The sequence below is a fragment of the Cavia porcellus genome, unplaced genomic scaffold (genome assembly GCF_034190915.1).
Source record: "Cavia porcellus strain 051 isolate PalLab524CR breed Dunkin Hartley unplaced genomic scaffold, mCavPor4.1 scaffold_1, whole genome shotgun sequence".
Classification (NCBI taxonomy): domain Eukaryota; kingdom Metazoa; phylum Chordata; class Mammalia; order Rodentia; family Caviidae; genus Cavia; species Cavia porcellus.
The window spans coordinates 113,762,599-113,784,947 of NW_026947484.1; the positions used below are offsets into that span (position 1 = coordinate 113,762,599).

Sequence of the window (22,349 nt, forward strand, 5' to 3'; positions counted from 1 at the left end):
AACACTTAAAGAAAATAAATGAAATTCACAACAAATACTCTAGACTTTAGAATGCTTTAATTTTTTTTCTAGTGTCTTTGATTATTAAAAGCCATAAATGTGAAGATTATTTTTTCTTTTTTAGCTTAAAGCTGTTCACCAACAACTACAGGCTTTGTCCCAAGTACCTTTCCATAAGCTAAAGAAAAAAAATGAGAAGACTAAAAGAAGGAAAAAAAGAGAAACTATTAATAACAAAGATGAAAACCCAAGGAAAAATTTTCAACTAAAGGAAAAGTCCAACAACAAGTAAGTATTTTTAAGATGACTTATGTAAAGAATAACATTATCAAAAATAAATTTGGCTGGAATGTAGCTCAGTGGTAGAGTATGTATTTAGTATGCCCAGGGCTCTGATTTGCATGTCCACCTCCCAATAAAATTTGACTAATGGTAATTTTATTACAGTCAACCAAAGAAGAGGAAGCAAGAGGTCTTTACTTCTAAATCTGAAGATGAAGATAATGCCAAGCCTATGAACTATGATGAGAAAAGGCAGTTGAGTTTGGATATAAACAAACTCCCGGGAGATAAACTGGGCCGAGTAGTTCATATAATACAATCAAGAGAACCCTCACTGCAAAGTTCCAATCCTGACGAGGTGGAGATAGACTTTGAAACACTGAAACCATCAACACTGAGAGAACTAGAAAAATACGTTGCAACATGTCTAAGAAAAAGACCACTAAAACCCCATGGTAAGTGTTTCTGCGTATTAATAAAAGTCCAGTTGGTGTTTGTGTCAATTTTTAGTTATGCTTACTTTTTTTTTAACTCTTAAATTACACAGATAAGAAAGTAATGAAGTCCAAAGAAGAAATTCATTCCCAGAAGAAACAAGAGCTAGAAAAGCGGTTACTGGAGGTCAACAATCAGTTAAATTATGGAAAACGTCAAGCAAAATGTAGGTGGCAGTTTTTAAATGCTCTTATAACTATTTGATACGATTGTCTTTTTTTTTCCTTTTGGCATTTTAATGTGTTTTCCTGTTTGGTAGCTGAGAAGCCACAGTCATCCACAGCGGTTGGAATTGGATCCCGCTTGAGTGAAAGCAGCAGTAGCAGCAGCAGCAGCAGCAGTAGCAGCAGCAGCAGCAGCAGCAGCAGCAGTAGCAGCAGCAGTAGCTCTGCTGGGTCTGAAAGCAGCAGCAGTGATTCCAGCTCTTCTGACAGCAGTGACTCAGAACCAGGTTAGCCTGACCCTAAATGTGCCCTCTCAGTAGGATGGGAGCACTTTGTTTTTTGTAATATTGAGACTCTGTCTCGAAGAAGTGTTTGTTACTTACCCAGAACCTGTGGTCTCAATGCCATATTTATTATTTAATTGCACGTAGGCACTGTGTGTAAAGTGAAATTTTATATTATGTATATATGACTTGTAGATTTCTAATGTTAAAAATAACTTCACTGTCTTTTATTCATGGTGGGATAATCTCTTAATAAAACTAGAATTTAAAACCAAAAAGTATCAGATGGTGAAATACTGGATTTTATCTTCTTTTTATAAAATAAGATTTTTTGAGGGTACTTTTCTGTTTAATTTCCATGATAGTGCATCATTCTAATGTAAAGTATGGTGTGTTGTGGTGCTACAGTTTGAATTCAGCAGTCATTTGGAATTAATAAGCCAGTTATCCCAGAAGTTGTAAAGCAGATTTTTTCCCCTACTTTCTTGGTTTCTTTATCATAGAATATTATCTTCCATCTACAGCAAAATGTACCTTAAATTCATATTCTCATTTACATCAAAGTACCGTATTACATTGTATAATTTACCATTGTATCAAATTTAGATCATGCATCCTTTGTGCTTTTTGGTTAATGGTCATACAGTTGAAAAATAATCACTTCTAATTTGGCAATGGTAGTCCATCACTAATGATCAAAAGGCAAATTGAGAATGTCAGATACTTTTGCACCTAAAATTTGCTTTCTATTAAATGAAACGTTTCTTGTGAAAAATTCAGTTTTCCTTTTTAAAAAAATCCCTTACAGATTATTTTGACATTAAGGATTCCTGCCATTTGTAAGAGTGTGTCTTTTCAGACTAGTAGAAGGTCTGTTGGATTGCAGTTTCACTTTGGTTCTGTTTAGCTTGCATTTATGTGGTTCTGATTCCTTCATTTCACTTTTGCATTTCTTGTTTTGTTTTGAGACAGGGTCTCACTGCACAGTTCAGGCTGGCCTGGAACTCACTGTGTGGCATAAGCTGACCTTGTGATCCTGTTGCTTCAGCTTCCTAAATGCTAGGATTATAGGTGTGAGTTACCATGCCAAGCTATCATTACATACTTTAGAAATGTATAAGTATAACTAGTCTAGTGGTGCAGTCCCATAATCCCAGCACTCACGAGACTGAGGCTAGAGAATCACCACAAGTTGGAGGCCAGCCTGGCTTCATAGTGAGACTGTCTCAAAAAGCCAAAAAAATAAATAAAGGGTGTAGTAGTAAATAATTTTGTTAGAATAAACAGAATTTTTACTTCTGCTGGATTTGGTTATGCTAGAAAATTTTGAAGTGTAATTAGGGCTCCGATCATATGATATTTTCTTATTTGATTGCTAAGCAAAAAACAGTACTGGAAAAAATTTTAAGTTGCATTTAGAATTTTAAATTGTAATTAGCAATTGTTATTTAATAAAGCATTTGTGGCCTAATAAGTTAGAGCACTTTGTCTTTTATTTGTAGGATAAAATGTTACTGTAATTGTTATAATTATTTGATTATTGATCAGCAAATATTTTCAATATTAGCAGAAAAGTAGTTTTCAATGAACTACCTGAATTTTAAGATGAATTATCAGATTTTGATAGAATAATATATTGCTTGAAGGAAAGAATGCTCATCTTTATCAATATATATTTTTAAATGGTACAATATTTTACATTTTTCTTACTTTCTAGGAAAAATCTTCTCTTCACAATTCAAATCTAAAGACACGGCTGAATTTTTATGACTGACATTCTAGTTAATGCCATTTTTTCAATTAGAGGGAGATTTTAAAATATATATATATTGTTAAAATCAAAGTAGCAAATTTTTTCTTTTCCTGTTTCTCCCCCTTTCCCTTCCTTTTCTCCCTTCTTTCTTTCCACATTGTGAATTAAATTCAGTCTTGTTCATGCCAGAAAAACACTCTACCAGGGAGCTATACCCTTATCTCAAGTTTTCCTATATCTATGTTGCAAGTACAATTTGTGGCACTGAGGTCAATTTGTTTTCTAACCTGATCTTGCGCATTGTCATTTATTTTTTGAAATGTTAATTATTTGATGAACATTCTGTGTACTTCATTGAAAATACATGATTTATGTGTATAATAAACTGCAAATGTAACGTCTGCCTTAATGAGAAATTTTATATATCTTTGCTTGATATATTTAAATTCTTGCTTGGCAAGCATGAGGTCATGAGTTCAAGGCCCAGTACCAAAAAAAAAAAAAAAAAAAAAAAAAAAAAAAATATATATAAATTCAACAAGGACCTTTTGTCTTCATTGTACCTTTAAACTCCTTAATTCCTAGTGTATCAGTAACACCAAAAATTATAAAGAAAAAAACTATAAACTGCAGAAAATAAACAAGTCAGACTATATAAAAAATATCTTTCATAAAATTAGTAAAAGCATTTTTAATTATGCATATGAAATTCTTAAAGAATAGATAACAAATCTTTTGTCAAAGTGTTAGAGATGAATGAAATGAGGCTCTTTAGTGAGAAAATAAAATTTGAAAATTAGGTATATAAGCAAAAGCTTTATCTGCTACATCTTTATAACTTGGGCTAGTGTGTGGCCTTGTGGCAGAGCTCATACCTAGCATATACAAGGCTATGAGTTCAATTCCCTGTATCACTCCCCCCCCCAAAAAAATGTAATTTTGGTTTGCTCCTCAGTACCACAAAAATAAATATCTGGATGTGATGGCACACACCTGTAATCCCAACATCTGGGACACTGACACAGAAGGATGTAGAATTTGAGGCTGAGCTACATAGTATACATGGAAAATCTGAGGCCAGGCTGGGGCTATATAGTGAGATTGTGTTTCAGTACATACATATATACAGAACATACAATTAAGACTTTATACCCTCATAATTAATTGACTTGTTCTTTGAAGTAAAATTTATAGTTGAATGCCATGATTCCCAGAGCTCTGCCTAATAGATTTTTTATTATTTATTCAAGCTAGATATGAATATTATTTCATTTCTTCAGAACTTAATAGAGTATATTTTGGAAACCTGTAACATTCTTTTCTTATGTAAGGATATTGATCCTTAGTAATTCTTACTTAATTTACAGTATCCGTCTTCTTGAATTTTTATAGTAACGTGGTTTATATGTAGTTTTCTTAATTAAATCTCTGTCTTTTAGAATTTTAGTTCTTAGGTGCAAAGCTGTAAATTACCTTTTCTAAATTGTTTAAGATTACTCACTCTTTGTTCATATGGTTATGGCATATTATGAGTTGGTCTTTTTTTTCAGCTGCGATACCATTCTGTTCTGTTCCAAATGTTCTAAGAGTAATATGTGTAACATTAAAGTGTTTTAAGAAATATTAGAGGTTTACATTAGTTAAAAATTACTATCTTCCATTAGTCTCAAATTTCAGTTTATGTAGTTTTGAAAAACAGTGTATTTTGATTTGATTATTTGAGTTATCTTCTTGTCATCAGCATATGAAAGTAGTGATGTACAGAAAAATCAAGATAAATATAAGATCTTCAAGAGTATTCTTCATAATTGTCAAATAATACATACCAGATCAAAGATGTAGATGACCCTTTAATTCCGTTGTGTGTATCCTATGTTGGCTAGACTATGCTAGTATGTACAAGCTATTAAAGAGTTTTCTAGTGCCCAGCAGCCTTGAGTCTGTCTTGAGTTGTATAATAGAGAGGGCTATAACTAGTAGTTTTAATCCTCTGACCAATAAATTTCCTAAGAAAAGACAATCAAATGGAGTAGTGCATCTGTAGTTGTGCTTTTGATTGAATCTTTAAAGAAAATAACTCTAGCAACTTCCTAAATATAAGCTCAAATGCTTGATTAGTGTGAAAACAATATTTCTAAAGTATTCTTAATTTCAATTATGCAGTTAAATACAAAGGAACTGTTATAAAACAATTCAGTTTTTACTGGTTTTTTAACTTGGAATAAAGTTTTCACTTCATTCTTGGGACTTTTTGCTTTTTTTTTTTTTGCCTATAGTATAATGTTCAGAGAATGAGATTTATTAGTGCTTAAAATAACATTTCTTTCTCTTTTCAACCCGTTTTTGTTGTTGTTGTTGTTGTTGTTGTTGTTGTTGTTGTTGTTTGGTTTTTTTGGGTACTGGGGATCAAACTCATGATCTCACTGCTTGGCAGGCACTGTGCCACTGAGCTCTCTCTCCAGTCCTTAACCTTTCTTAATTATTAGTGACTTCAAAGCAGGAATAAACTAATTTGTCTTTTTAGTAGTACAGCCTAGGTCTTTAAAGGAACTGACAGCAATAAGATTAAGTTTCTCATCAATTAACTTACTTGGTTCAAAAGACTGGAAAGATGGAATTCAGATAACCAGACTTGATAAACACCTTCCATATATTGAGGTTCGTGTTGAGTTTTCAGTCTTAGAAGTAACAGCCATTTCTGTCTGGTGTGTTTTTAAATTTTCTATTCAAAGTAGGTCTTTTTGAATAAATAGCTTTACTAGAATTGTGCTTCTTACAACACATTAGAATCATCTGTAAAACTTGCAATAAAATCTGACCCTGAATTAATGGGAAGTGGATCCAGAAGATGTCCAGGATCTTCCATACTCAAGAACCCTTGGACTAGGTTTTCATTAGTATTTTTTCTTTCTTTCTTTACCTTGAACTTTCTAACTCCAGTTAAAAAACTCTTGGTGAAAAGAACAATTACTTTACATTAAACATAGCTATCAAACACTTCAATGGAAATTGCCAACGTGGTCTTTAAAAAGAATACTTTTTTTTAAAATACAATGCCAAATCCTTGCTTGGTTTTTATTATACCTGTGTGTGTGTGTGTGTGTGTGTGTGTGTGTGTGTGTGTGTGTGTGTTACATCCTCAACCCTATTTTTTATTCTTTTATTTTGAGCCATGGTCTTTCTGAGTTATTAAATTGCCAAGGCTGGGCTTGAAGTTGGAATACTGCTTTCTCAGCTTGCCTCCACCAAGAGTACTGGGATTTTAGGTTCACACTACTGTGCTTGATTCCGTTCCTTGCTGTTTATCCATCAATCATAGTTTGATGATGAATTAACATCTTTGGACCTGCTTGCTTTCTTTTAAAATTAGGAAGCAGAGCCAAGTATGATAGTATACATCTATATTCCTAGCATTCTGGAAAGTTAAGACAGAAAGATCCCAAGTTCAAGCCCAGTAGGGTTGATTTAGTGACTTGGCCAGAACTAGATTCAACATTTTTAAAATGGTGTTATAATCTCAAGAGCAAAGGCCCTATTTCAATCACCAGTACTGAAAAAAAGAGAAGAAAAAAGCCAGAATCACCATGTAATGACTTCGAATCACTTTTCTTATGCCAATGGAAATATTTTTTTTCCTAAAATTCATCAGTAATTATTTGTGTGTCACATAATACCATATGCTGTTTTTGTATATGGTATTAAATTCCTATTTAGCTTTTCAGGACCTTTACTCCAAATTGGTTTATTTAAAATTTCTGGAGTATCTGTCTCAGTGCTTTGATAAATATTAAATAAACCTTTCAACCAAATAAACCTTAAATAAACCTTTCAACCAAATTTTCACAATTCCATCATTTTTTACAATTCCATAATTAAAGTTTCTTACGTAAGCAGAAAAGTGTGCCTTGAAGAGGGGTATGATCAAGCCCACTTTTCTCAGGACACGTGATAGTGATTGGAGGGCCAGTGGCAGTGGGACAGAGCACACCAGCACTGGTTTTAGGTGACATTTGAAACCACCACTGCTGCAGACAATACCTTGAGAGCTAAAGTTTACACTCTTGAAAGGGATGTAGGGTGTAGCCTGTGAGAAATGAGAAATCAGTCCATTTCTTACAGTTCGAGGACTCCAGTAGTGATGAGGATTTTATTTCTGAAACTACCTTTAAGCAAAAAAGTGCAGAACAATACTAAAAGAGTTAAGGCAAACCAAAATCTAACTTGAAGAGTGTCCAGAACAAAGAGGAAACCCTTTATTAAAAAAAGGCTAGCCTTAGATGACAAGGTTCTCCAGAGAGGCTTAGAAGCTGCTCCAGCTGAGCAATGAAGGAATGTCCAAGTCACCAGTGGTGTGCAGAAGTAAAAGCATTGAAAATGATAGCAATAGTAAAACAGAAATAATAAGTCTCTTCATCTTACTAGTTGCAGTGTAGCTAGTAATTATTTAGATTTAGATAAGGTTACAGAGGAAAGTGATGCCATGATATTCAAGGGAAAGGAAAAGCAGTATCTAAAGCTGCAGCTCAGTAGAGGAAGATGGTCTTGGAAGGCAGTGATGATGATAATGCTGATGACACTGAGTGAAACGATGCAACGTGAAGATTCTGAGAACGATGCTGATTCTGATGAGAGTGAAGATAATGGGAAAGTCTTCACTAAGAGGAAAAAGTAAACCAAGCAAAAATGAAAGAAGTGAAATGACTGTAGTAGATTCTTCTCCATCTACAATCAAATCAGAAACTCAGTCCTCACCAAAGAGGTTTCTTTTTCTTCAGAGGGCACTAGGAAACCATTCCAAAGACAGTTCATTTAGCTGAAAACAAGAGATGAAAGTAGGTCCTACTAGCATCTAGAAATAGCAACAACAGCGGCCCACTGGCAGGCATGACCATTAAGTCCCCTAATCACTTTAGTGTCTCCCCCTTGTTATATCCAGATTAGCATGAGTTAAACCACCACATCCAAATGCCACTAGTAGCCGAGTGTAGTAACAGAAATGCTTGACTCACAGTTTTGCAAGTGTATTAATACTTGATTTACATTTATAGAAGGGGATTTATAATATAGAGGAATCCTTTATCATGTCATATAAATGACCTTTACTCATCTTAAAATTGTGTCCTCTGAAAAGCTCATCAGGACTTGTGGAAGAAGTTTGCTTATAATACTGTCTCATGCCATTCCTTCTGAAGAGCATGCTCTTGTTTTCTTATGTATCTTAAGTCATCGTCACTAAATGGTGATCAGTTTGACATAGAAAAGGTCCGTTTTGTTCTCTTCTAGTGGCGTGTTGTTCCATCTCATCTGTCTAGTTTATGACCATTATCATCTTTTTCAAGTATTTTTGAAATCCTACAAACCATTTAAATTACATTGTCAGTTTTATTTTAAGGATGTTTTATATTTTGGCCAAATCTTGTAAGAAGAGTTTGGAACTATTTTACATATTAAGATGGCTACATACTATGGAATGCATCCCCTATTTTGAAATAGGTGGTTATTGTATAGAAAATTTAATGACATTTTACAAATGCTTCTGTCTGGGGCTGGGGATTAGATCAGCGGCATAAGCGCCTGCTTTGCAGGCGCATGGTCGTGAGTTTGATCCCCAGTACTGATTACAAAAAAAATATCTACAAATTCTTCTGTCAAAGATCTTTTTTTGGTCTTTTTCCTTTTTATCGGTACCGAGGATCGAACTCACGACTGCCTGCTTGCAAGGCAGGCGCTTATGCCACTGAGCTAAATCCCCAGTCCCTCTGTCAAAGATCTTAAATAAAAGTGAGAAGATTTCAAAAGATAAAGTTCTTGACATTTTAAATGAAAGTGTGTGTGTGTGTGTGTGTGTGTGTGTGTGTGTGTGTGTGTGTGTTCTATAATACTGGGAATTGAACTCAGGGCCTTTGCACTGAATTACATCTTCAGCCCTTTATTTTATTTTTTGTTTTGAGACATAGTCCCCCTAAGTTCCTCGATTGTCCAGGCTGAGCTCAAATTTGGTGTTCTTTTGCTTTAGTTCTTCTGAGTGCTGAAATTATAGACATACATCATAGTATTCATTTACTATGCTCTTGTGAAAGTAAGATCCTACTATAACATTAGAATGAGAAAGTGCTAAGTTACAGGTTATTGTTAGGTCTTTATAATCTGTAAGATATTAATGAGATATACTGGATATGGTAGGTAGTTCTGATATTTTCAGTTGAAGTTCTTTGATGCCTTTTGCTAGTGTTTTCAGATATACTTTATTTTTTTTTTAATTTTTGTTTTTTGAGACAAAGTCTTGCCATGTAGCGCAGGCTGTCCTCAAACTCGCAGGTATTCTCCTGTCTCAGCCTCCCAAATACTGCAATTACAGCACATGCCATCATGCCTGGCGTGTTTTCAAATTCAAAAGTGCTCATTTTTATAATTATTCAGAGTTCTCATTTTATATATATGTCAGAAAACTAAGATGATGTTCTTAAATTTTTTATAGCAGAACATTAATATAGTTATGAAACTTAATAGTTTATATTGTAAGGTAAAGTAGTGTTGGTGCATGGTTGAATAATTAGATTTATAGATTTTTGTATATAATCATTTTAGTGAATTCTAGTTTTTCTTCAAGACTGAAACTATATTTATTCAATACAAAGTCTGCCTGGATTTAATATTCTCAGACTTTTGAATCTGTCTCCTAATCTTCCCTTTTAACTTATTCTTCCAACACTTATTTAAATATTTATTTAAATATTTATTAAATATTTATTTAGCTGAGTGACATTAAAATCATTCATGTCATTTTAAGTACTTGAGTTCTGTAAGAGAAATCTTATATATCTCTTATCCAACCTTATATATCAAATATATATATCAAATCTTATATATCCATTGTCAACTATACATGTATTTCTAAAGGTTAAAGAAGTCCTATGAAGCCCATTTGTTACAATGTAGTTGAGATTATCAAACATCTTTGAAGCAGACACTGTAATTAATAGATGGACTCTTTAATACAGTACAGAACTTACCCAAGAATAACTTCCACTTTTAGTACAAGACTATCCTCTCTGTTAAATAATGTACCCCTTCTCTTACAGTAAATTCATAATTATTTTAATTCTGCCTCATTGCTATTTTTAGGGTTACTTGGTAAAGAATAGTATTAGTATAATTGCTACTACTTGTTTGAAACTTTATTATCTGACTATAAGTTGTTTCTTTATAAGCTATCATTTATTGGAGTTCTTTTCTGTGATATAATTTTTTTTGCCTGCTCATACTGGAAGTTGGATTTGAGGTGGCTATGTATTCTGTTATAGGCAAAGAAAATACCTTGTTGCATAAGAAAACCAGATGTCACTTCAGAAATTTTGGTTAATTCAAATGGCAAAAACCTATGACTATAACGATTCCTTGGTATAAAGAACGATCTTTTGAAATCACTACTTATTTTTCTAATATGGAAAAATACAATTTTTAGTTTTTTAAGATGATAAAAATTGAAATAATTATCTGTATATATTTGCAGAAATATCTTCTAAACTTACTGGAATAAAGCACAGTGATTCATCTCCTAATGAGAATATAAAGGTAATTATTATTATCTTATAATCTGAGCGACTACTTTGAGGATAACAATATGCAATAAATTAACTACTATTAATCAATTATTCAGAAAGTATCATTTTTAGTGCTTTTCTCTTTAAAGTAAAATTTTTTAAAACAGCATGTATATTAGAACTTACTTGTGTATTAGCTTTCTTTAAAATTATTTCTTTCTATAAAAAATGATTTCTTCCTAAAAATTATTTAGATAAAGTAATTGATTTTATTTTCCAATAAGATGTGTTATATCAGTCAAACAGATGAGTAGAACCCATTTTAGGAGCTTCCACTTCTGGATACAAAGGAAGTGCCTGATGTGCCTGATACCTAGTGGGCACACAGTAGGATGTGCAGTACTATGTACACAGTAGAAATTGCTCAATAACAGGTCGTAACCAAAAGGTAGTTAGGGTTTCTATAGATAAAATTTGTAATTTCCAACTATCAATTTTAGCACTTCTATGTTTGATTAATAGTTAATTGAGAAAAATAATTTTTTACTAGTTCAAATTGTTAATCCTCATAAAATTTTAAGCCTGTGTAGCCATCTGCAATACAGAATTGCAGTAAATTTATATAGCATCTAGCTAGGTTAGAGAAATACAACAGTAAATAACAATCATGAAGAATTATAAGTTGTAAAAAGGAAAGTAATTATTTTGGGTGGGGGAGTAGGTACCAAGAATCAAATTCATGACCTTGTGCATGCCAGGCAGGCACTTGTGCCCCTGAGCTATATCCTCAGTCCCTATGGAAAGTAATTATTTTTAAGAAAATGAAGGGATGTATACTACTTTCACTAAGGAGGTAATACTTAATAAGAGTTTTAAATTATTAATATATTTATATAGAGTTAGGGACTTCTTAAACCAAAGCAATAGCATGAAGAGAGGCAAGGCACAGCAGTACATGCTGTGGTATCTTAGGGTATTTATAAGGAATTTAATGACTTGAGGGATGAGGTAGAGGTTTTGAACTCTCAACTGAAGTATTGGAATATTTAACATGATAGGCAAGAGTGAGCTCTCGAGTTGTTTGTAAAATTAAGGTGGTCCATCTTGCAGTAGGTATTAGTACAATCAAAACATTATGTCAAGTTAAGAATGAGTTCTGGAAGCATTCTCGATTAAGCCTGTAGAATGCCACTTTATAAACTATTTTGGTCAGGTTTTTTTGTTTAACTTTTTAGTTTCATTCTTCAAGGACTAAAATACCCATCTATGATAAAGGAGAGTATATTACTCATGTTTATGAATGAATGGATATATTTGTGTATTTCATAGTGATTATTCACTAATTGAACCTTACACAGTGATATAACCATAATAATTATGGTGAACTTTTTAGAAATCAAGTGCCCAAACTACAACCAAATACCCACTTATTTATCACAAAGTCCCAGCACTACAATTAAACTTGAATACTGAGGTTTTAAAAAAAATACATTTGGCTCACATCCCAACAGAGAGGGCTACATATGCCATAAGTTTGCCACCACTGTCTTATAAGATACATAGAGGGATAATAGTGTGACTTAGGTAGTACAGTATTCAGAAGATATCATTAAATTATATTCTTGCCTCTTGTGTATCTCCTCTTTTAATTAATGCTTCTTGTTTGGCTAAAACTCTGAAACATAACTTTAACTTCATCTTACCAGATTCAGTCTTCCATGCAAGACAAGCCCTCTGCTAAAACTGCCTCTGTTCACCAGACTGCACATTTATGTGGAATGCCACTGAATCACAAGTTAGCATTCAGTCCTCAAGAATCAGAAAGTGTACAGACTATAAAAAATATACCTGTACAAATGCAACTTCCTTCAGGTAAGAAATTGATAAATAACTATTAAGAAATTTCTAAACCTATATATAAGATTGCTAAGGCTATCACATATCTTAGAAATACTGAAAATTCTAACAGTAAATTCCAGGTTGAAAATCATAAAGCATGTTATTAGAAACTTACTGCTTGATACCATAGACCAGTGTTGGTGAATCTACAGGATACATGCTGCAATATCATTGAAAGCTCTAAAACATGTGTAACATTGTTGTAGGCATTCATTACATTTAAAAGAATATTCTCCCTGCATAGTTTCCACTCAGTTTATTTTCATATACTAATGTATAATTACATATTGGCACATGGAGTATGTAGAAAAGCCTATTCCTGCCCAAGTATATACAACCAAGTTCTTAGCAGTCTCAGGAAATGCTGCTATAACATCTCTGAGTTAAAAAGGTAGGGTGCAGCCAATAAAAAGTACTTAGAATTTCTGTAAATAAGTGAACTTATCTATATAAGAAGTATTTTACTGTAAAGAAACATAGGCTAGAAATAATTGCCTCATGGTGGTTTCTGTTTAATCAAAACATCTCCCAAAACTGTCTAAATTTGTATATTGTTAGACTCACTTGGTTTTATAGTAGATATCATGTCTGTTTATCTTGTCTGAAGTGACACTGTTATCAGTCTCAATTTAGAATCTTGATATTTCAGGGGGTGGGAGTTGGATGTGGAGCACAGAGGCTACTCCTGTGATATCAATGACCCGAGCCTATAGAGTGCCTGAGCTCGGAGACACTAATATATTTACACATAGACCAGAGGCAGTCCACAAACAAAATATAAACACCAAAAGAAAAAAGAAAAAAATGTCCTAAGGCCATACAGGAGGTTATTCCAGGAAAAATAAACCTCCAAAATATGAAATGTTTATGTCCATCCTTTTCTGGAAATAAATTTTTAATGTACTTCATAGAAGAGCACGCATGTATGGTAGTTCTTAGTAAGCAGTACTACAGTTACATAATTTATTTTGTATGCAACACCAAACTTTGAACAGGAATATGGATTTTAGGGGCTATGATATGAGGACCCTGGTTCAGTCCACAGCATCATGGAACAAAGAAGATTTTATTAGAATGAGATTGCCATTAACTTTCTAGAGGCTGACTACGATGAGGATACACTGAGATAATTATTATGTTATGATGCTGTTGTCTAGGAAATAAATTATTACAACCAAACCAAATATAGTGAGCATAGAAGGCTGTAATTAGGAAAGGTTTTTTTTTTTTCAGGTACTGAAGATTGAACCTAGAAGTTTCTTATTGAACTACTTTCAATGGCTCTTTTTATTTTTTATTTTTGTTATTTTGAGACAAACTGCTAAGTTGTCCAGGCTGGACTTGAACTTGAGATCCTCCTGCCTCAATCTCCCAGAGTTCTGGAGTTACAATTATGACCATATCTGGCAAAGATAATTTTTGTGGAGAATTAATAAAATAAGCAACATGTTAGAAAATTATTTAAGAGTTGGGAAAATAAAAGGCAAAGCTCATTTGGGACATTTGTGAGCTGCTGAAGAATATTTAACTGGAAATGTGAAAAACAGAAATGGGTTTCTCGAGCTAACAGGGAATAACCAGAAATATAATTTAGGAACTTCCAATAGATAAAAACTTATTGAAACCATAAAAATGAATGAAAACACCATAAAAATACTCAGACTAGGAAAAAGCTGAGGACAGAATTCTAGGAACAAAACCTCACTAACTGTAGAGGAAATTAGTAGGTTTAAAAAGGGCCAGGTATTTAGCTCAGTTAGAGTGCTTGCCTAGCATGCACAAGGCCCACCACCCCAAAAGAGTAAACTAGGTGCAGTAGTATGTTTCTATAATCCCAACTACTCTGGAGGCTGAAGCAGGAGGATTGCGTGCGCCCAGAAGTTTGAGGCAGTCTTGGCCACATAGCAACATAACAAGGCCCTGCCTCAAAAATAAAAATGAGATATTCAGAAATTAGAAGGAAAAGGAAAACTGGTACAATAGAAGAATATCACATACTAAAGAGCATTTAAGCAGGATAAAGAAATGTGAAGAGGATTAAAATTGGCAGTATGAGAAGGTTTGCTTTTGCAGAAGTTTTTGTTTTTCCTTCAGTACTGGGGATTGAACCTATGGCCTGTATATTCAGCTACATACACAACCCTTTTTGTACTTTTTAATCTGAATTGCCGAAGCTGGGCTCAAACTTGTGATTTTCCTGTCTCAGCCACCCATAGTGCTGGGCTTACAGGTGTGTGCCACCACACCTGGCTGCACAAGCAAAGTAGTCATTGTGTTTGGTGCAGGTTGCTGTACTCCGAGAAGTAATGGAATCTAGGTGTAGTGAGCACTGTATACAGCAGTCTTTGAACAAGTTTGTGGAAGAGGATAAGAAAATACTGGGACTTTGACAAGTCTAATTTTAGAGCAGCAGAAGAGGTTTATGTTTATGAGTATTTGAACTGGAGAGCTTTGAATGTTTAAAGGTTAGTTAGAAAAAAAACAGTAGTGAAAATTAGTCTTTTCACTAGAATATGTTTATGAAAGAATGATAAATAGCCTTGCCTTTGAAAAGGAATAGAAACAATGAAAAACAATATTAAGAATGCAAGTAAGATATTTTTATTTCTGTTTTAAGAAAACACGCCATCTATGAAAAAACAGGATTTTAATACTTGAATCTTCAGTAAGGATTAGACTGTTATATCATCTCAGATTATGTTTCTATGATGCCTGTGCGTAGTATACTATTCTGTAAAGGAAGTTTGGATGATGCTAGAATTGACTGTTCATTCTATTGTAATATTTGTCAAGTGTAAGTGGCGATATGTCTAAAGGGTGGCAAATAAATATAAACTGTAAAAAGCATACAGACATTTATTTTTCTGTAGTTGAATCTCAATGGAAATAATTTTCTAAAATCTTACCCTAGATTTAAATAATTATGGTACTAAATTTTTATGCTGAAGTTTTCTTATTTTTGGAAAAATAGTTTGACAAAGTTTTCTTTATCCTCTACCCTTGTATCTTCATCTCCAAGTAGCGCTATATTGGCCTACTGTTTCTAGAGTTACTGGTGGGAGGAATAGAATTGTGATTGGGTTGGCCTAATCAAAACCCTACTCTTGAGCTGAAGACAGTCTACAGATTAAATAGCTCTACAGCATCGGGATTGATAAGATGGGTTTTGGCAGGTCATCCATAACATCAGCTATGCTTCATGCTGATCAAAACAAAAATAATAACGAAAAGAAAATAAAAGAGATCACTTTCAAGTGAAACATGTTTAACGTATAAGCACCCAACAAAAAATACTTCAATGCTAAGATGCATCAACAGTTATTTTATTTTGATAGTGTTTAACTACAAGGGAAAAAATCAAATTCTGGATAAGTACAATGAAATATATTAACTATACCATTCTAAAAACTTGTACTTCTAGGTGATTCCAAGCAACTCTCCAATGGCCCAACTGTGATGTGTCCATCTGTTAATAATGATACAGTGGTGTTAGAATCTGAACATCAGGTTCCTGTGCAGAAGGTAAAAGTAATATTTTTTTCTTAGAAATGTGAAGGGAATTAAAATTATGATTGGGGCAAGAAATGTTTTTGGATATCTAGCTCTCATTTTTGCTTATGTAATTTTAAAAAATTAGTATCCCCTACCACTGTCATGCTTATGTTTAATTGCAGATTCTGTATTAGTATTTATTCTTTCTCCCTCCCTTCCTCTCTTTCTCTCCCTCCCTCTGTCTTTCTCTCACTGTATATGTGTATCTGTTTTCAGATCCAGAGCTTTGTACCTGCTAAACACATGCTCTACCATTAAATCTGTGTTTCCTAACCCTTTGCCTCAATTTTAAAGCATGATATAAAAACTACCTTGTACAGTTGATTGTAGGGCATTTTCTAATGGAGTTTTGTGTGCACTTAATCTTCAAGCCACACATTAACATCATTCTTTAAACAAATATGTCAGATACTGAATGTGCCAAATATTATTGTAAGTATTTAAGTTTTAAATTATCAGGAACTAGGAAGAGGAAATTTATATTCTCTCTCTTCCCCTCATTCTCTCCCCTACTTTCTCCCTCTCCGTCCCTCTTTCTATACCTTCCTCTTTACCCTCCCTCTCCTCTCTCCTTTGCCTTCTTTATGTCTTCCTTCTCTCTCTTTTTACATGCAAGTATTTCAGGGGACAGATCTTGGTCTTAATGTTTGAGATTATTGTTTGGCTGTACATATAAAGTGAAGTATTTTACCCCACAGAACATAATGATTCGGCTCTTGTGTGTAGTATCTTTGATTTCTTACATAGTGCTTCACTAATAGTTATCATTCAAGACTATGTTTAATTTAGATGTTCTGTTATTGCCAAGTATGGATTAAAAATTCCTTTACTGTTAACCATCATTAATTTTATGCTTTATTGGTTTTTGTTTTAACTGAAAGACTGTTGTATAGCCCCTGTATGTCAGAAAGAATAAGTACTATAGAGTTTCTTTAATCAAACATTTTGTTTCCTAAGTACTATAATTTTTATTATATGATTGAACAAAACTTAGTAAATTTTGCTCAAAATAAAGTTGGAAAAAAAATAAAGAAATTTCCAAAAAAGTAAGAATCACAGCAGAAATAAACAGTAGAATATCAAGTACCTATTTATGTCATACCGTCAAAACTTAGGCTGCAGGTGAAATGATGCATCAACTTTATTTTATTCCCAGTGCCTGGCACACAGTAAAAACTGAAATGTTGGGACAAATGCTTAAGAAAAAATGGGAATGTATGGTTTGTTGCTTCACAAGAGATGGTCTAGTGCATTGTTTCTGTTGACATCATTTTCCATGCTTGAACCCTCACTATCAGCATCTTCGTATTTTTTTTTTCCCAAGCTAGGAGGGTATAACAAGCATCTTTTTTTTTTTTTTTTTTTTTTTTTTTGGTCTTTTTCGTTTTTATCGGTACCGGGGATCGAACTCACGACTGCCTGCTTGCAAGGCAGGCGCTTATGCCGCTGAGCTAAACCCCCAGCCCCCTATAACAAGCATCTTAAAAAAAAAAAAAAGAAACTATTATAACTTTGGACTTAAAAATATCTCAAATACAACGTGAAAGTAATAAACTTAAAAGAAAATAATAAATGAGACTATATTAAATTAACAATAGTATTTATCAACTAACACCAATAAAAGAGTAAAAGACATTGATAAGACACATGTGAAATAATGTTTTCAACTCAGGTTATTGACAAAACATGTAATGTAGTATGTACTTAGGATACCCACAAGTGAGTAAGAGAAAAAGATCACAAAAACTAGGCAAAATATTTTAACAGTACTTTACATAAGAAGATATTTAAGTCAGTATCAGTCCATGACAATATGTTCAAAATAATTGGTAGTCAGGAAAATACACATTAAAACCACAATGAATTCCATGAAACATCTAACATACAGAGCAGTCTTGGCACTCATAAAGGTGCTGCCGCCCCCAGTTTTGTCATTCTTCTCTTATTTACTTCTGCCTTAGGGAAAGATAATTCTTTGCCAAAACTAACCCTTTCATCTCTATTCTTTCAACAGATTTATTCTGGAGCTCTCCTGCCATCTTTATAGCCTCAATTATTCCTTTTTGTCCTATTTTCCTACTACCTGTTCACATCTAAAACTGCAGTTTATCAACCATAGTGCTGTTAACTTGTTAGCCTGGGTAAATCTTTATTAGGGGTAAGTTTGCATGTTATAGGATACTTAACAGGAACCCACACCTCTATATGCTGATTCCAGAAGTGCCCTTTTTCCTACCACTCTGTGATAACCAAAAGTGTATGCTGATGTCACCAAATGTTTACACTGGTGGAAAGCAGTAGCAAAATCATCCCAGCTGAGATCAAGTTTCTTAACTTTACCTAGCATCTAACCACTCCCCTGTTCCTGTGGATTACCCTCTAAGGGTTTTCTACTACATGTTTATTTTTGGACATCTACCATACCAGTTTCAGTATGTGGTCTCTATGCAGATGACTCAAATATATATTGTTAGACCTGACCTCTTATAAGTTTTATCATTTGGAACAAACTTCTTGATCCCCAATGCCTAATAAGTCACTAAATTCTTTGGCTTTTACTTCTAAAGATAACTTCTTTTCTTTTTCACATTGCAACCAGCCTTTTTGTTGCTTGAGTACTTACCCTGTTTTTATTTTGCCTCTGACTTAGTAACATTTAGTAAAAAGTCCATTAAATCCCTTGAAATCTTAATTTGATCTTTTACTGGATCAAGAGATATTGTCTTCCCTCTAAAATTTGGCTGACACAGATTGAATCAAATATTTCTTTTAGGATATAAAGATTAAGAATGTGGACTCTTGGAAAAGTCTAGGCAAACCGGTGAAAACATCAGGCACTCTGAAATCTTCAGATCAGCTCTTTAACCAATTTCGAAAAGTGGCAATAGAAAAAGAAGTGAAAGCTCGAACACAAGAATTAATAAGGAAACATCTGGAGCAAAATGCAAAGGAACCAAAAGTGTCTCAAGAAAATCAAAGGTCTGTAAGTTACTGGATTAATCATTTAATGGTTTACCCAGAGAATCACTTTTACCTGCTATCTCAAGCGTTGCTCAGGCAGGTGTCATTTCAACCAGTCATTTCTTGTATTGAATAGACTTGATAAAATTGTTGTTTTTATATTCCCTGCTACCTTATAAAAGTTAACAGAACAATATGCAGGTTTTGGTCATCCTATATTTAAATAATTAGACTGTTAAGTGGTTAAGGGAGGCATTGAAAGGTATAGGAATGTATTTTAAATACATTCCTATATAACAGTAAAACAGAACAAACTGTAATTTTAAAAGTACATTTTATTGATTTTTCTCTGAACATGAGTATCTACTGTGTTTTAAAGAACACATAAAGATAATGGTTAAGGACCAGGAATGTAGCCCAGTGGTGCAGTACCTGCCTGGCAAGCACAAGTTCCTGAGTTTGATTCTCAGTACACACACAACACACACACACACACACACACACACACACACACACACACACACATACACAAACACACACACACAAACACACACACACACAAACACACACACACACACACAGAAGTGCTTAAGCTAAAAGAAATACAAATGCTGCCTTATTATAAAGACACTGTTTTCCAGAAATGTGTTAAAAGTTTTCTCATTCTGTATCTGAGAATGATATACATTGGTCACTGCTTTCCAAAATTTTTGTTGTTGTCTTTAATTTAGATTATCCTATATAAAATTTGACATATCAAAAATAAAATTTAAAAATGATGTCATAGTATAGAAAACTGATATCTAGTATATGCCTTTATATTTACTTAGTAATGTATCTTTATAATAAAAACTTGTAAAAAACTTAAAACCTACTTTGAGCTTTGCTGTTTCTTTAAGGGACCTTGGAAACAGATTTACTCTAGAATTTCTTTCAAACCAACTGCAAAACAAATGCCTTGGAGAAAAGCAAAAAGAATATCAGCAGCCACTAGAAGAAGCTCAAGATAAACGCAAGCTCTGGCTTCTCAAAGACCGAAATTTAGCAAGGGAGAAAGAGCAAGAGAGGAGGAGGAGAGAAGCAGTAAGTGACGTTTAGCTTAACAAAAAGAATGGTTTAACAGAGCGCTGTCTTTTATAGGTTCTAAGATACATTCAGGGTAGTTTTCAGAGACATTGCAGTTCTTTGATGAGTGTCAGGATCTAAAATCAGAGCGTAAGATGGTAAAGAAGCAAGGGTAATTATAGAGTATTGATATTGCAGCTGCTAGAGTGATGGTTTGGATTAAAAACCTGAGTTCTGTTATTTATTGGACTTTAGGGCTTTGGCAGTTTAATCACTGACTCAGCTTGGTCACTTAGGAAGAGGAAATCATAATACTTGTTTTGAAGATGAAATTAACATGCATGAAGCACGTAGGAAAATGCCTGGCACTTAAGTGAAATGATTTACCACGTTATTACATAAAAAATCTGTAAATCATCTATGAATTATAGTCAGTGCTGGTTCCAGACCAGCATTTCTTTGAATGGTAGTTTAAGAAATTGCCTTGATTTGAGAATCCTTATATATAGAAGATATTTTTAAAAATGGATTGCTTCCATGTATCCATGGAGTGTTTTAGAAGTATTGACTTTTCAAATGTTTGGTAATCTTATGCTTAGTGATTTCTGTTAATGATTTCTAATTTAATTTTCTTATGGTAAAAGAATAGTGTCTAATTGGAATTCTTTAATATGTTGAGACTTGTTTTGTGGCTCATTTTACGGTCTAGCTTGGTAAATATTCTGCTGTTATATAGGTTAGGTTGGTTGGGAACAAGTCCTTACTAATTTTCTGCTATTTTTCCATCAGTTATTGTGAAAACAGCTTTGATATCCATAATTATATAACTTTAGGTTTGTATTTTTATTCTTAGAATTCTATTAATTTTATTTTATGCATTTCTAGGCTGTTATTAGGTAGCTAAACACTGAGGATTATTATATTCTCATGTTCTCCATTATTTCCTCTTTTTCATAATGAAATGATTTCGTATCTGGCAATACTGTTTACTTTGAAATTTATTATACGCCCTTTACCTTTTTAATGACTAGTGTTGGCATGATGAAATGCTATTTCTTAAAATGTTTCAAATAAGACAAATTGTTAAAAATATATTTATTTGCAAAGTTGGACGTAGTGGCACACTTCTGTAATCCCAGTGCTTGGGAGGCTGAAGCAGAATTGTTTGCAAGTTCAAGACCAACCTGGGCTACAAAGTGAGCTCAAGGCCAGCCTGAACTGAGACCCTGTCTCAAAAAGACAAAAATAAATAAATAAATAAATAAGATAAAATATATTTATTTGCATGGTTAACATTTCCAGTGTTATTTTTTTCTTTCGGTACTGGGCACTTCTCACATACTGCTATGCAAGCATTCTACCATTAAGCTACACCTCTGGTCCTTTTTAGTTATTTATATTTTATTGTGACATAGGGTCTCATAGATCAGTCATTATTGTTCCTTGCCTTAAAAGTCCCCTGTGCTCCTTCTGTTAATCTCTTCCTCCTGAAACCCTGGCAACCACTGATTTTTCCAGTCTCCATAATGTGAAGTAGTTGTAATAATACAGTATGTAACCTTTTCACTTGGTTTTCTTTCACTTCACATCCATCTAAAGCTCTTCTGTGTCTGCTCGGCAGAGGGGTATGCACTTATAATCCTGTAAGTCTGAGAGAGGAGGATTGCAAGTTCAAGGCCAGCATGGGCAATTTAGCAAGACGGTGTCCCAAAATAAAAAGGCTCAAGGATACAGTTTAGCAGTCCCTGGGTATAATCTCCAGGACTGCAGGAAAAAAAAGGGGGGGGAGGGGACTGGGGATTTAGCTAAGCAGCATAAAGCACCTGCCTTGCAAGCAGGCAGTCGTGAGTTTGATCCCTGGTATCAATAAAAAGGAAAAAGACAAAAAAAAAAAAAGTGTCTTTTTTGTGGAGTGAGAATTCATTTTAAAAACTTGGTTTTTGCTCTTGCCAGGCACTTATAAAATACATTTTTTTTCAATAAAGAATCATTGACATTTTTGGTGTATAGCATGATGTACAACAAAATCCTTAAATAGGAAGAATTTTATTACATTTATTTGAATTTTACAGCATGTATACTTACAGAATACCATGTGATATTTACAGTAGGCTTATATTTGCAACTCTCACATTGCAGTCTTAAAATAAGAACTATGAGAGCTATTTAGCTCGACATTTGACATACTACCAGCTAAGCATTAGGAAAGTAGCTTGGTTTAGGACTTAAGAAGTATCTTTTTGCCTTTAAGATAAATTTTAATTTATCTTAAATAATGAGTCACACGTACCCGAAAAGATATAAATTATAGTAGGTAGATCATAATTCTAAATTTCATCCTACACAGCTA

At 33.6% G+C, this 22,349-nt stretch overlaps 1 protein-coding gene across 1 annotated transcript in view; it reads left to right on the forward strand.

The window, feature by feature from the left end:
* The window catches only part of Brdt (bromodomain testis associated), a 46,684-nt gene that overhangs the window by 23,174 nt on the left and 1,161 nt on the right, over positions 1-22,349 (forward strand). The window contains 9 exon segments of the mRNA XM_063254181.1: positions 125-288; positions 448-737; positions 830-943; positions 1,037-1,228; positions 10,492-10,553; positions 12,229-12,394; positions 15,843-15,943; positions 18,747-18,952; positions 19,834-20,017. Of these exon segments, the coding sequence (XP_063110251.1) occupies positions 125-288; positions 448-737; positions 830-943; positions 1,037-1,228; positions 10,492-10,553; positions 12,229-12,394; positions 15,843-15,943; positions 18,747-18,952; positions 19,834-20,017 (1,479 nt within the window).